Source organism: Sturnira hondurensis, unplaced genomic scaffold (assembly GCF_014824575.4).
Source record: "Sturnira hondurensis isolate 20B ecotype Veracruz unplaced genomic scaffold, ASM1482457v3 Scaffold0013190, whole genome shotgun sequence".
In the NCBI taxonomy this organism is placed as follows: Eukaryota; Metazoa; Chordata; class Mammalia; order Chiroptera; family Phyllostomidae; genus Sturnira; species Sturnira hondurensis.
Genome location: NW_028085821.1, coordinates 192,118 through 207,455, shown reverse-complemented (window position 1 = coordinate 207,455; position 15,338 = coordinate 192,118). Strand labels below are relative to the sequence as shown.

Here is a 15,338-nt window from a genome sequence, read left to right as displayed (position 1 = left end):
CTCTCAGTGGCTGTCTTTTGGGGCCTGTAAATGAAAAAATGGGACCTGCTAACTGAAAAAAAGAAAGTTAAATTAATTTAAAAGCGTAGGAAATTTTGGTAGGAGACCGCTTATAGTATATTAATTCCCACTCTAAAAGATTGTGCGGGAAGCGACCTTTCACATTAATTCGTATAGGTTACAGGAAGAGTGAACCAAGAAGGACATTGTGCACATCAATTTAAGCTGAAAATGTACGTTCAGTAAATTTACATTCCGTTTTTGAGCATCCTTTCTCTGAACCAGTGAATGGCTGTGCCGACAGGGTTGCAGCAAGCACAGCCACCTAGTTGGCTCAGTGGTGTTTCACCGAGATGGAGTGGGAGAAGCGGCTGCAAGTGCGGAGGGCGGGGATCCCGGACACACAGCGGAAGGTTGCGGCGGGGGACCGTGGGACTGCAGACCGCCCACCCGAACACTAGCCCGAGGTACCGTAGTAGGCGCGCCCTGGGACGCCGTTGGCTTCGCGGGGGGCGGGGCGGCCGGGCGGCCGCCGGTCGCAGACTGATGACGCTCTGGGCCGGCAAAGGAGCTGCCACTTCCTGGAGTCACCGGCCGGGGCCGCTGGCTGTAGTCAGCGTCGGACCCGGGAGCCCACAGCCGCCGCCATGTCCCATCAGACCGGCATCCAAGGTAACGGTGCCCGGTGGGTCTCGCGGGGAAGGGACTCCCGGGAGGCCGCGGGCGAGCCGTGCGGGTTGCGGGCCGGGCAAGGCAGAAGTCTGGCCGGGAGCGCGGGGAGTCGGTCTCACGGGGTGAGCCGGGCCTTTGCGCCTTCCCAAGCTCTGGTGTCCCGAGAGCTCCCCGGCCTGCGTCCCTCCCAGCCCGGGCCCGGCAGTTACCACGTCGCAAACGGACCTGAAATTTGCAGGAGCGGAGGAAATTGGTTTCCGAGGCGGCCTGGGTGAAGGGGGCGTGCCTTCCACTGTCCCCGAGAAATAGCCCAACTTTTCCCCCTTTTCATCAGGTAGGGAAGACCCGGGAAGACGGAGGCCACTGTGCCTTTGGCTGTCGAGAGACGGGAGAATTTTTCTTTTTTAAGGCTCAAAGGATTTTGACTATAAAAAGAAAAAAACTGGAATGTTTTTCATTTATACTAACAGGTCCCATACTCTTCTGCATTTTCTCCCAAGACTGGAATATGAAATGTATTCTGAAATGATGAGTAGGGGATGTTTTAGTCTTTTTTTTTTTTTTTTTTGGTACTTCCCCAGGGAACTGGGAAGTCTGATCTGTGTGGCTGCCTTTAATTATCGGTGCAGGCAATTGAATGTGCAATTATACCTACCTCACTTCCATCCCTTGTTTGAAAATGGGCAGTCTGGAAGCGCTCACCTCATCACGATCAAATAATATGTCCCGGGGTTACTTGAGATCGCTTAATGAGTTCTAATATTAACACAAACTCTTCCTGTTAGTAGACAACGAATCTTTTCCCTAGATGAACATTTCATTGTGTTTTGTTCTTAAGGGTCGTTGACAGAACCCCACACCTGCCCAGCACACACAAACGTAGTCAAAATAGTCTCAAATCTAAACGCGTTGTTTTTGTTTGAGTTAGTTTTTTACATTTTAATATGTAGCTTTTGAGCTTATTGCAAGCACTACTGAAATAGTGGTTCTTGGCGTCCAGCTTGCAACCCAAGAACGAAACTTTCTGAAGCTTTAATAAGAGCACAAGGTTTAGATTGTTAAATGTATATTTACTCAATGAGCTTATTCCAGCATTTTGAGAAATAGAAGTTAGAAAAATGTAACCAGAAGTACAAGCTGAATGTGTTTTGTTGACTTTTTTAAAAACCAGGATAGGATATCTGATATTTAATATTATTTTTAATGTGAAAATACACAAAATGAATTGATGAAGGTGTTTTGGTTTATCATAAGCTTGACATTGGACTAAAATAGGAAAGCAGGTTTTCAACATTTTTCAAAGAAACAATAAAGGTGTTTTACAAAATTGTAATCTATTCATTAATGGGCTTGAGTAACTTTTAATATATTCACTCGCAGTGTTATTTCTGTATGGAATTATCTAGCTAAAACAAATTAGAATTAATATTAATATACTTAAAATATATTTATATTTCTTAGCTGTATACACTGTCCACTATGTTTTACCTTTAAGTTTTTAATTTAAATTACTGATAAGAGGATGCTACATACTGAAGATATTTTGCTTTCTTTGTAGTTTATTTTTCCTCACTTAATTAGCATTAGAGAGTTTTAACATACAAGTGTAAAAAATAGGTTTGTGTTTCTTTTTCCACAGCAAGTGAAGATGTTAAAGATGTCTTTGCCAGAGCAAGAAATGGAAAATACCGACTTCTGAAAATATCTATTGAAAATGGTTAGTTAACATTTTTATTTATTGCTTGTCCTTGGATTATTGGGTGTTACATTTTTAAACTTCTAAGTTGTCAGTGACTTGAGCTGTTAATGTGAAGCAAGTTCAGAGCTTGCCTTTAAGTAACTTGGATCCTGTACATTTTGGGCATGTTGCACGGCCCCCTGCTTGAATTCTGAATTCTGAACTTGAGTATCAGGGAAAGAGAAAGGTGTTGTTTTTTGGTGTGATGATGTCCTCTTGTACTTTTTGTCTCAGTTTCTGCATGGCAATCCGTTTCTAATGTCAGTGCTTTCATCTCTGGAATGGAAATCAGTAAACAGGTGATTATCTGAAAAAAGTTATTGATGAATTGTTGTTCAGTAAAAGTTAGTTTTGAAGTAGAAGCAAAGGATTTCAAACTCTCCTGTTTTCTCCACTTGATTGCACTGTATGCTGTAAAAATGATTTCCCTTTCTTTTGGGAAAAAGTTATGAGAATGTAACAAATTTTAAATTGATTGTTTCAAAGTCTGTAAACAGGGAAAAATTGGGTGGGAGACTCTTAATTCTTCTAGAATTGAATTTGAGCAATTTATAGCTACTTAATCACAAGTCAGTGTTAAAATATTCCATTGGCCTAATTTCTTAAATACCTTGAAATATTTTACTTTAGAAAAATAACTTGTTCTCTCATAAACTGAAAGTAAATTTGCTATTTTCAACTTATATATTAAAAATACCAGAATAGTTTGAAAATATGGAGTTGTTCTACATATATTGCCACACTGAATAGGAAAAAACATATACTGTAAAGCAACATGTTTTAGAAATACTGAGCTAAAATTTTAAATGCCATTACTTCCTAACTCACTATTTATGTGAAATGGTAAAGTATCACTACAGAAGGAAAATGACACTATTTCCAAAATCACTATGTTCTGGTTTTATTTTTATGTTTGTTTTGAGAAAAAAATTTAAATAAGGAAATTCAAAAGAATAAGTAATATAACTTACTTCCATCTCATTTTAATAACTGCTACTAATATGAATAGAATTTTATCATGTGACTGTGTCACATATTACATGCCCATTCTCTTACTGATGACATTGAGGCTGTTTTCAGTTTCCGCTATTATATAGTTCTTCAGGGAACACCTTTGCATATATGTGCAAGAGATTCTCTCTGCGGAGTCCATTCACGCTATTCTTCAAGTCTCCCAAATAGTTCCTTAAAGTGGCTTCACCAGTGGATGCTCCTGGAGAAGTTTTAAATCATTAGCGCTATGGCCAAAGAGGAGCTAAATCTCGTTTTATTTAATATTTCTTACTGTACAGTTCAGTGTTATTTCAGAAGTTATCCTCTGAGAGGTACACTTACTCAAATATACTTTGTTGGCAACTTACAGCATAAGCGTTTTAGGAGATAGAATATCTCCTGAATATCACCTTTTCTTCAACCATCAGCTCATCTGTTTATGATCATTTTTATCAGTTCCTTGTGTTTTTTAATATATAATATTACTTTAACCATGCTAATCATAAAGTTTTTGTATGCTTTTAGTACTACTTTATATCATAATTATTTTTTGTATAGCAAGCATTTTCCTTTCAAATTTTTGATGTGAATAATAGAAATTAGGAAATAATTATAAATGTATGTTTCTATTCTTTCTTACTCTCTCATTTGTTATTTTATATCATTTATGTATCTTTTAAAAATTGTTCTTTGTAGAGAAACTTGTGATTGGATCATGCAGTCAGCCTTCAGATGCCTGGGATAAGGATTATGATTCCTTTGTTTTGCCGCTGTTGGAGGACAAACAGCCATGCTATATATTGTTCAGGTTGGATTCTCAGAATGCCCAGGGATATGAATGGATATTCATTGCATGGTCTCCAGATCATTCTCATGTAAGTAGCTTTTTTGTAACTTGCTTAACATTAAATGCTGCAGTGTTTTGTTTCCGAAATATTCCTAGGCTAACAGAAAGTTAAAAAGCAACAGTCATTTCTCATAGAAGGGAATGATCATGGAGAAAATCCTTAGATTGGTAATATGAAATTAGGGGTGATGTGCTTAGATTTAGAAGTTTTGCACTTGAAATGGATAGAATTATTGATTTAAAATCTTAAAATCTGTAGCAGCCATAAAGAACTGTGGACCTTTAAAGTATGAAGCAAACTTTGGTCTAAGAGTAATAATTCTGAGAACTGATTGAACATTATATTAAACATTTTCTTTGTTTTTAGTATATTTTATGGATTATATTATTACAGTTGTTCCCCTTTTCCCACCCTCGGCCCAGTACCCCACTTTCCTCCAGCAATCTCTCTCCCCTTAGTTCATGTCCATGGGTCGTACATATAAGTTCTTTGGCTTCCCCATTTCCTATAATATTTTTAACATTCCTCTGTCTACCAATTATGCTTCTTAATCAACCTCCCTTTCCCTCAGCCTCCCCTTTCCCCCTCCCCATGGATAATCCTCCAAATGATCTCCATACCTGTGATTCTGTTCCTGTTCTCGTTGTTTGCTTAGTTCCTTTTTTTTTAATTCAGTTTTTTATAGTTGTCAGTGTGTTGCCTTTTTAATGTTCATAGTTTTGATCTTCTTTTGCTTAAATAAGTCCCTTTAACATTTCATGTAGTAATGGCTTGGTGATGAACTCCATTGGCTTTACCTTGTTTGGGAAGTGATTTATGGGCCCCTCCATTCTACACGATAGCTTTGCTAGATTGAGTAATCTTGGTTGTAGGTCCTTGGTTTTCATCACTTTGATACTTCTTGTGAAGTATCAAAGTCCCTTCTTGCCTGCAAAGTTTGTTTTGAGAAATCAGCTGATACCCTTATTGGAACTCCTTTGTAGATAACTCTGTGCTTTTCTGTTGCTGCTTTTAAGGTTCTCTCTTATCTTTAACCTATGGCATTTTAATTATGACATGTCTTGGTGTGGTCCTCTTTGGGTACAACTTGTTTGGGAGTCTCTGTGCTTCCTCAACTTATATGTCTATTTCCTTGGTCAAATTTGGGATGTTTTCTTTCATTCGTTTTTCAAATAAGTTTTCAGTTTCTTGCTTTTCCTCTTCTTCTGGCCATCCCTGTTATTTGGGTGTTGGCATGTTTAGAGATGTCCCAGAGTCTTATACTATCCTTATTTTTTTTTTTTTGAATTCTTGTTTCTTCACTCTATTCTGGTTGAATGTTTATTTCTTCCTCTGGTCCAAATCGTTGATTTGCATCCTGGCTTCCATCCATTCATTGTTGGTTCCTTGCAGATTTTTCTTTATTTCATTTACTGTAACTTTTATTTCTTCCTTTATTTTGTTGCTGTACTCAATGTATATCCTGTGAGCATCCTGATCACCAAGGTTTTAAACTCCATATCTGATAGGTTGGTTATCTCCGTTTCATTTAATTCTTGTTCTGGTGTTTTGTTCTGTTCTTTTGTTTGGGCCATACTTCTTTGTCTCATATTTCTTTGTCCCTGCGTTTGTTCCTGTATTAGGTAGGGCTGCTTTGACTCCTTGTAAAAGGCATCTGTAAGTTGTGTGGGGTGGAGCTGTAGGTAATCTCAGGGTGGAGAACCTGCTTCACTGCTTTGTGGCTCTGTGTTGGGGGAGGGTTTGGACTGGGGACAGTGCTGCTGCTTGGCTTCTGGGGCTTTACCCAGCATTCACCTGTTTCTACTCACTTCATCTGCTCCCTGTATGTGACTGGTGCTGTCCTAGCTGTTGACCTGGTGTTGAATCCCAGAGTGGGAGGGTTTGCATATGTTGTGGGTTTGCATACGTTGTAGGACTGTGCGGGCCCCTTAAGTGAAGTTTTCTGAAAATTCAGTAGTTTCTTCCGCAGCCCCAGTCCTTACCAGTTTTTACAGCCAGAAGTTATGGGGATTTATCTTTTTGGCACTGGGACCCTGGCAGTGTGGTCAGGACTCGGGCTGCGAGTGTTTGCTCCCTAGGTACCCCTTGCTCCCAAGGTATCCCTCTCGATTTTATCCACCACATGTGAGTGTGGGACTGCCCATGCCCATTCCACTGCTGCTGCTGCCTTTCCGCACCACACCAGGCCACACTGCATCTCTTGGCCTCTCCACCTGTCTCCACCTCTCCTACCATCTGGATGAATGTAGCTTTTAAATCCTTGGTTGTTGGTCTTCATACAGTTGAATTTTCTGACATATTTAGTTGTAAGTCCTTCTTGTAGTTGCACAAGGAAGTGATTTGTGTGTACCTGTGCTTCCACATTGACCGGGAGTCCTTTATTAAATGTTATGAATAGCTGCCATTCAAGTGATACACAACAATTTTTTTCTTTAAAGATTTTATTTATCTTTAGAGGGGAAGGGAAGGAGAGAAGGAGAGAAGTATCAATGTATGGTTGCGTCTCACGCGTCCCCTGCTGGGAACTGGCCTGCAACCCAGGCATGTGCCCTTACCGGTAATTGAACCACCGTCATTTGGTTCGCAGGCCCACACTCAATCCATTGAACTACACCAGCCAGGGCTTGATACACAACAATTTTTTTTGTAAAGTTATAATTGACTATATAGATTGACTAAATAGAACAGAAGACAAAATTAATATATGAATACTGCCAGTATTTTTTCAGAGTAATTCTCTTGTTTCTTGTAGAAAACTAATTTTTAAAATTATCTATATATCATTTTCAAAAACCATTCTCTCTTTTTTAATTTCATATATCCTATCTGAAAGAAATACTAGATTTGACCATGTAAGATTATGTAATGATTTCTATTGGTTAACAGTTTTCTTTAGTTTTCCATGCATGCTAATAGAGCCTTTAATAATTATATATAATTATTAAATTATAATTACATATAATTATATATAATTATTAAATTATAATTACATATAATTATATATAGTGGTATTATATAGGGTATATGTATGGTAATGGTATATGCCATATATGTCATAGACAGGTTATGAAATTTGATTCTTAATAATATCTATTATAGATTTACTTTCAGTAAAACATCAGTATCAAGGTTACTTCATTTCTTCCTCATTTTAATAGTGTTTTAAGTAGTTTTTTTATTTTTGAACTCATTTTATGCTTTGAAAATGAGTATTTTTTAAAATTTAGATATTTTTCCCCACTTTTTGAAAACTATATTAGAAATTGAAATCTACCTGAATAGCTATTGATAGTTTAGATTCTAATGTTAGGATGTTTGTTTGTGGATACACACTTTAGTGTATTATAGTCAGTAGATTTCAGCTTTATCACAGTTTATTTTATTTATTTATTCAATGTGCTTGAAGATTTTAATATGTTCAGACAGTGCTTTCTTTTGTTATGGTAACTTTTTATCTATAAACTTCTAAGAAAACTTTCACAACTTAATAGGTTCGTCAAAAAATGTTGTATGCAGCAACAAGAGCAACCCTGAAAAAGGAGTTTGGAGGTGGCCACATTAAAGATGAAGTATTTGGAACAGTAAAGGTACAAAACTTACACTTTTATAATTACGCATGGTGGAAAAACTCCTAGGTAATGGGTAATTGATATGAGTTCAGACTGATGAATGTGTAACATAAGAGAGAAAATATTGTTACATTTCATATGATAAGTAAGTTAACTGAAACATTGCACTTAACTCTTTAAAATATATGTTGAAATTTCCTTTGTTAGACTTCAAAAACTAGAGTTTACCTTAGAGATGCACTGATTCAACCCCCTCATTTAGTTTGACCCCTTAGTTCTCATGGTGGGGAAATAGGCTCATAAAATAAGAGAGTGATAAAGTCATTTTTAGATACTATGGGCATTCATACCCATGTTGTGGGAACAGTAACTATTTTATTTAAATTAGAATATTGAGATAGGTAAATTGATTTAGTAGTTAATTGGGGTAATTAACTGATTGATTAATATATTTTATTTAGTTAAATGATTACAATTTTACTTTGTTATAAAATTTACATATAAATACGTGTATTTATACATATACACACAGATTAGGGAAATTGAAATATAGTTTTGAACAGGGTCTTTTTTGTTTTTGTCTTGCCTAGGTCTTTTATTCTGATTTAGAAAGTAATATAACCTGTTATATAAAGTACAAGGTCAGATGGGAATACTTTGCTTATTCACCATTAGTTAGCCTGGTTTCTCAAGTCTGTCCTCAGTTTTCCAAACCACAAAATTTTGATGAAAAGAGAACCTCTTTGGAATATTTTTTTCTTTGAAATAAGAACTATCATTTTCTATGAATAATTACACAACGATTATGTCAGTATAATAAGAATGCAGAATCTGAATATGTTGATCATTAAATTACTATAGGACAGGCTTCCCCAGAAGGTTAATGATAATTGTCCTTTAGACTTAACTATGATTGGGTTTGTCACATGGCTGGCCATCACCACGACCGCACTCATAAAAAGACGTAATAATTATAAAACTGTAGGAAATGATGAGAAGATTCTCCCCTTAAAATTTTTGAAACCTATAGAATAGAGGATTAAAAATAAGAAATAGTAAAATTATTGATAGTATTTATTTTCAATTGAAATATTTTCTGTTAAATTAATACTTTTTTTTTGTCCTAAGTAACCTCACTGAGGTTTGACTTCTAGGGAATAATAGCAGTGCATTTATTTCTCTGCTCACAGGAAGATGTGTCACTGCATGGATATAAAAAATATTTGCTCTCACAGTCTTCTCCGGCCCCATTGACTGCAGCTGAGGAGGAATTACGACAGATTAAAATAAATGAGGTAAATTACCGTTTTGAAACTACTGTGAGGTTTTAAGTGTGTGAAATATATTTTTATTTAATAGATATAGAGATAACTAGACAATAAGTAGGTTAGGTAGCTTACATTTATTCTATTTATATTTAGAGAGAAGAGTATGCTGAATGTGTTTTCAGGAACTTCCCATCAATTTCATACATAGCTTTTTTCATTTGTTATAATATATGTGACAGAATAGTAAATCTTTCTGTTAGGACAACTGCTTTTAACTTAGTACTTTGACTATAAATAATGGAAAAAGTGTGTTATCCATTTAGTGCCTAGAATATTGTATCTAATGAGGTTGCCTGAAGCCGGTTTGTTTTATGTTATTTTGGATAATAGTGATGACTAAAGAAAATAAAATATAGATGCAATGAGATATTGAAGAGTTCTAGAAGCTCTCTATATTAGCTTCTGTGAACATTACTTGGATGGTGTTTAAATATGAATGTATTTGTTTAGCATGCTCAAGTTAATAAATTCCATCCATATTATAGCTTCTCAATTTTTAATGTGTTTACTGCATCCATTCTAGTCACAAGCTATAAAAGCTACTGTATTTCTACTGGAATTTATAGAAAAGAACAAGTAGCATAAACTACCATGTACTAGTTTGAGGAACAGACTAACAGAAATTAGTCTGGAAAATGATTAAGTATTATTAAATATTAACCTGGTAGCAAGGATCTATTTTTATATTACTTTAACTCAAATAATTTGAGTAGGGGTTTTTCTGTGATTTTTTTTACAAGTTTGATAGTTTGTTTTATTCCTTGCAATCAGAACCCAGAGGATCGTATTGGGGTATGCACTTGCATATGTTTTATGATGTTTTCATTATCCAGTACCATCTATGCTGTAGAATCTCCATTCTTTTTTTAAAGTAAAATTTCTATTTGACTTTTTGTTGCAACACTGCAAATGAGAACCTATATTAGTCATTATTAAGTATAAAAGTCTTAAACATATGCATTGAAAGCTTTCTTGAAGTACTCTTCTTCCAGTACCTGTACACCCACGTTCTTCGTAATGCAAGCTCTGAGTCTGGAACTTCTGCAGTTTTTTGAGCTGTGTTGTGTCTCTGTTTACTGTTTGTACTTTTTTCAGTTCAGTGCATGGTATTTGTGTTTCATTTTATGTCTAGTAGAACAAAGTAAAGTTCTATATGTGATTATATATATATATATATCACTATTTATAAATTTTACCAAGTAAAATTTAATAATTAAGGTGTAATCTGAAGACATTCAGAGAGCCTGTGTACTGCATTGCAGTGGTGCCCAACATAAACAAAAACCCCCAAATGCACCATTAACACCTAGTTCACTCCCAGCATTTTCATAAGATGTGCCACACATTGTGCATGTTGATGAGTGCTAGCAGAACATTAACAAATGGGAAGTATTTGCTTTTGAAGTTTGTAGTGTTTTCAGTGTTAATTTTAATTACATTGAAATGGGCAGGGGTGGAATGACCACTTTGTAGAAGCTGGGTTCTGTTATCTTTGCCATAAGCCACTGCCAAATGCTGAAAATTCATCAGTACATTGAATATGTTGTACCTAGGTACAGACTGACGTGGGGGTGGACACTAAGCATCAAACACTGCAAGGAGTAGCCTTTCCTATTTCTCGAGAAGCTTTTCAGGCTTTGGAAAAATTGAACAACAGACAGCTCAACTATGTGCAATTGGTAAGAAAGAGACATGATGATTATGAAATGACTGCTGTTTTGGGTAGCTTACGGCTTATAGGAGGTCTATTTTTAGTAGATTTAAAATTGTTTTATTTGTTTCCTGGGTATTTTTATTTGTATTTTTAAACTACAAAAGCAATGTATAGTATGTTCATGGGAAAAAGTCAAACTTATGTAAGTTTCCCCTTCTCTCCTAGTATTTTAATTATAAATTGTAAATATCCCAATCTGTTTTAATGTGCATATTTTATTTCTTATCGACAGGAAATAGATATAAAAAATGAAATTATCATTTTGGCCAACACAACAAATACAGAACTAAAAGATTTGCCAAAGAGGATTCCCAAGGATTCAGCACGTTACCATTTCTTTCTGTATAAACACTCCCATGAAGGAGACTATTTGGAGTCCATAGGTATATGACACATTTGGTTTTAACATGTTGCTTATTGCTTGCTCAGAAGGCTTAGTTATAGTTTTTTGAGGTTCGGTATTTGCTTTAGTTGATATGCTGCTAATTGTATTTATTGTTTTTGACCTTACAGTTTTTATTTATTCAATGCCTGGGTACACATGCAGTATAAGAGAACGGATGCTGTATTCTAGCTGCAAGAGCCCACTGCTAGACATCGTAGAGAGACAACTACAGATGGATGTCATCAGAAAGGTAGTTACCTACCTGTTTGTCCATCTAATTTATTTTAAGTAATATATCTATCAGTGTATTTATCTAATGCTTACCTGCTTATTTAAAAATGTTTCAGTTTTTGCTAGATTTTTATTGTCTTTTCCATGTAGTTCATGATCTTTTGTGACTTATGAGTATTTTTTCTTGTTGTCATCATAAATCCTTGGGATATTCTTCACTCCTTCATGATCCCCAATCTCCCTAGAGGTCTGAACTCTCCAATATGTAGTCACAAACTGCATGTGACTGTTTAAATTTCAATATAAACTAAAATTAAATAATATTTAACATTCAGTTTCTTAATCACAGTAGCCACATTTCAGGTCTTCATTAGTGGCATGTGGCTAGGGGCTACCGCGTTGGACAGTACAGAATGTAGAGAATATGTCCCCACTGTAGAACATTCTGTTGGACAGCACTGCTAGAGCTACACTCTTGGGACTGTCTCAAGACTTGTTGTTAGTAAGGAATTACAGTCTCCACCTATAATCGAATCATGGGATGGTTGAGAATCCATTTACCAGGGAAGGGGGGAATCGGCATAAACATTTGAATTTTAGGAGCTAAGCTACCAATTTTCTTAAATTTAGTTTCTTAAATATAGGTGAGGCATGGGCAAAGAAATGGTTTATTCCTGAGACCTTCAACTCTGAAAACACAAGTCCTTACACACTACGGGTATTTTAGGTACTGAACCTTTTGTGCTTTTTAAGTTCTGAAGAAGCACCTTCTATAGCAAGTCCTGGCTAACCTTTTCTACAAGAGATCCAGATGGTGAATATTTCAGGCTCTGTCATGCCACAGATGGTCTTTGGCATATATTCTTCCTTGTTTTATTATTCTGTTTGGGCAACTATTTGAAATTATAAAACACATTCTTGGGTTAGATTGGCCTGCAGGCCAAAGTTTGCTAACCCTGTCCGAGAGTGATTTTAAGTAACCTAGGTGATAAGGAACCATAAGTAATATTTCTTGAATATAGTGTATCAAAGCAGAGCTACTTGAGAATTAAAGTGGTGGCACAAACTTTTAAACGCTAGTTAAATTGAAGAAGAAAGAAGTTATAGCTAATTGTATATTCAAGCAGTGCTTCCTCTTCCTCCCTCCAAAAAGATGAAAGTGAAACTATTTACACGTGGTCTTTGATTCTGTCTTGCTGGAATGGGTATTATATATTTATTTGTGAGCATTCACACTTGACAACTGGCTCTTACAGGTTTTGCATGTTGTACTTTCTCATTTTGCAGTACTCTATTAATCTTGTCTCTTCCAGATAGAGATAGACAATGGGGATGAGTTGACCGCAGACTTCCTTTATGAAGAAGTACACCCCAAGCAGCATGCACATAAGCAAAGTTTTGCAAAACCAAAAGGTCCTGCAGGAAAAAGGGGAATTCGAAGACTAATAAGGGGTCCAGCTGAAACTGAGGCCACTACTGATTAATATCACTATATTAGGTACTACAATACTAGTTTTTTAAAAGTCCAGCTTTTAGTACAGGAGAACTGAAATCATTCCATGTTGATAATGTAGTAAGGAAAAAAATTGTACTTTTTGAAAAATAGCACTTTTCACTTCTGTGTGTTTTTAAAATTAATGTTGTAGAAGTTTCATGATTTCTATTTTTGAGTTAAAGCTAGGAAAAGTTTCAACACAGTGATGTTTAATTTTGTTACACTGTTTTCACAGAGTGATGATTCTACACTTTCACATAATTCTTATTAAAGTTTTTTACAGATGGGCCAATTCCAGAAAGTCTAATGTCTGAAAATAAGGTATACTTCTTATTACTCTTTACTGAGACATCAATTTTTTTTAAGGGAGAAAGACCTTAAACTATTCATACTACTTACGGAATATGTTAAGAACCAGCTTAGACTTTCTAAGCTGAAAATCAGCGTGCCTAAGTGGAAAGTTGCTTACTTTGAGGAGCACTGTTCTCAGAATGGGATCATACCTGCAACTTTTAGAAACAGTGCTTTATTGTAGCAGTCTTCCTTTGACTTTTTGGTTTTTTAAATGGCATAAAATTTAAGAAGATCAGCTCACTCTGAAACCTTAAGGGTACAAGATACTTTCTGTACTGCAGGATTTCTCATTTCATTGCAAGACACATTTATACAGCTTTAGGGATTTCTCTTTCTAGTGCTTTAAAAATTTCTGTGTCTAAAGTAAGTCATTTTATTGTAAGTAGTATGAGGCCAAGTATTTATGCTCAGTTGAATATTAATATAATTCAAAAGCAAGTAATACTTAAAGTCAATAATACTGAAAAAGTTTTAAACATCAAGGTTGATATCTCTCCAAAATATGTTTATAGGCAAATGTGCTTTATCAGTTTTGAGCAGATATCATGTTTAATCAAATTGTTTTAAAGTCCCAGTACTTAATCAGCCCAAGACAGATACACGCTTAAGAATCTTGTTTCAGTTTGTTATTTCAAAACACCTTTAACTGTTTTCTAAAGCTTTGCATTTTCACCTACATCCTACAAAGATTTTGAGCCTCATTTTTCTTTGATACTTGAACAGAGGAAGGTAGAACACTTCATCACGTTTAATCTGTTAAACCTGCTGTGAGAGCCATGACTTGGAGGTGTTTTCTGAATGAACTGTGGGGATCCAGATTTATAATTTTTTGATCTAAACTTAAACTTTATGCTGCATAAAACAATATCAGAAATGCACATTTCGTAATGTAAAGTATGAAACACTTTTACACCTTATTGTCTAAGGTAATGTATGCACCTTTTAGAAATTTGGTGTGTGTTCAAGTGAAGCATATTAGAACTACTTATAGTTTGGCAGATTTTTTTTCCTAGAATTAAGAGTATTTGTGTGGGGTTTTGTTTGTTTACAAATAATCAGACTATAATGTTGAAACATGCAAAATAATCAGCAGTAATGTTGCACTTGTTTACTAAAGATACACTTTAAGTTGTTCCTGGGTGCACAGGTAGACACAACATTAATGCAAATTCCTGCGCTGAGAATCCTGAAGCTGGTAGTTTTAGCCAGAAAGATTGCTGACCTGTCATGAAGGCATAAGATAATTTAATAGTGAATGTTTTTCTGTACCTACCCTTCATGTGCAATTATACTCTAATTCCACCACACTACATGAAAATAAATGGACATTCCAGAGCATAGATGTGATTATATGGTCTTAATTATTATTAAACCGATACTTGTTGAAAATCAGCGATGCGTTTGTTAGAGAATATAATTCATCGTTTACAATATATTCTAGGTGGTATCATCATAACAATAGAAGGTGAATAAAATATTCTCAATAAATTTATATAGCATTGAAGAATTATGTCTTCTGTGGACATTTTATAAGTGCGTTTTATATTGCAATAAATTTTTTTCTCTTTAAATTGTGTTCTAAGTTGGTTTTCTAGTATAACTTTTTTAAATGTTTGTATAATTCTGCATAATGCAATACCTGGCAATAACTTAGATAGCCCATTCATCTGTTCATTTGTTGTTAACCTGTCTAAACCAAAAAGGATTTCAGGAAGTTTGAAACCTGGGCAGGTTGTAGGAAGAGTACTTAACGTAGATGAGACCTTTCCCACTGCTGCGGTGATAACGCAAGTGCCTGAGTTGCGCAGTTCCTGCGGTGAAAGAAGTACTAAATTTTCTGGACTGTAAGATGCACCGGACCGTGAGATGCACCGAGGTTTTAGAGGAGGAAAATAGGAAAAAAAATCTTTGAAGCAAAAAATGTGGTAAAATATTTAATAACATAAATAACATAGCCTCCCCCGCTCCGCTGCTACTGAGCTGGGTAAACTCCATTCAGACTCTTAAGACA

At 35.6% G+C, this 15,338-nt stretch overlaps 1 protein-coding gene across 2 annotated transcripts; it reads left to right on the top strand.

Annotated features, from left to right (window-relative positions):
* Positions 1-559: 559 nt before the first annotated feature.
* Positions 560-14,834, top strand: TWF1 (twinfilin actin binding protein 1). Of its 2 annotated transcripts, none has more exons than XM_037061075.1 (9): positions 560-672; positions 2,315-2,389; positions 4,100-4,278; positions 7,743-7,838; positions 9,011-9,115; positions 10,702-10,827; positions 11,095-11,245; positions 11,376-11,497; positions 12,792-14,834. In XM_037061075.1, exons 1-9 carry the CDS (start codon positions 648-650, stop codon positions 12,960-12,962), a joined length of 1,050 nt encoding a protein of 349 aa, XP_036916970.1. In that variant the 5' UTR covers positions 560-647; the 3' UTR covers positions 12,963-14,834. The 2 variants fall into 2 exon arrangements, with proteins under 2 accessions (XP_036916970.1, XP_036916971.1); XM_037061076.1 differs by having other exon boundaries at positions 2,312-2,389.
* The last annotated feature ends 504 nt before the right edge of the window (positions 14,835-15,338 follow it).

Excerpts from the sequence above, each read along its gene's own strand:
- TWF1 (XM_037061076.1), top strand. The coding sequence starts at position 648 with ATGTCCCATCAGACCGGCATCCAAG. Across the intron at positions 2,390-4,099 it reads GAAAATATCTATTGAAAATG|AGAAACTTGTGATTGGATCA; the intron begins GTTAGTTAACAT and ends TGTTCTTTGTAG. Across the intron at positions 10,828-11,094 it reads AGCTCAACTATGTGCAATTG|GAAATAGATATAAAAAATGA; the intron begins GTAAGAAAGAGA and ends TCTTATCGACAG.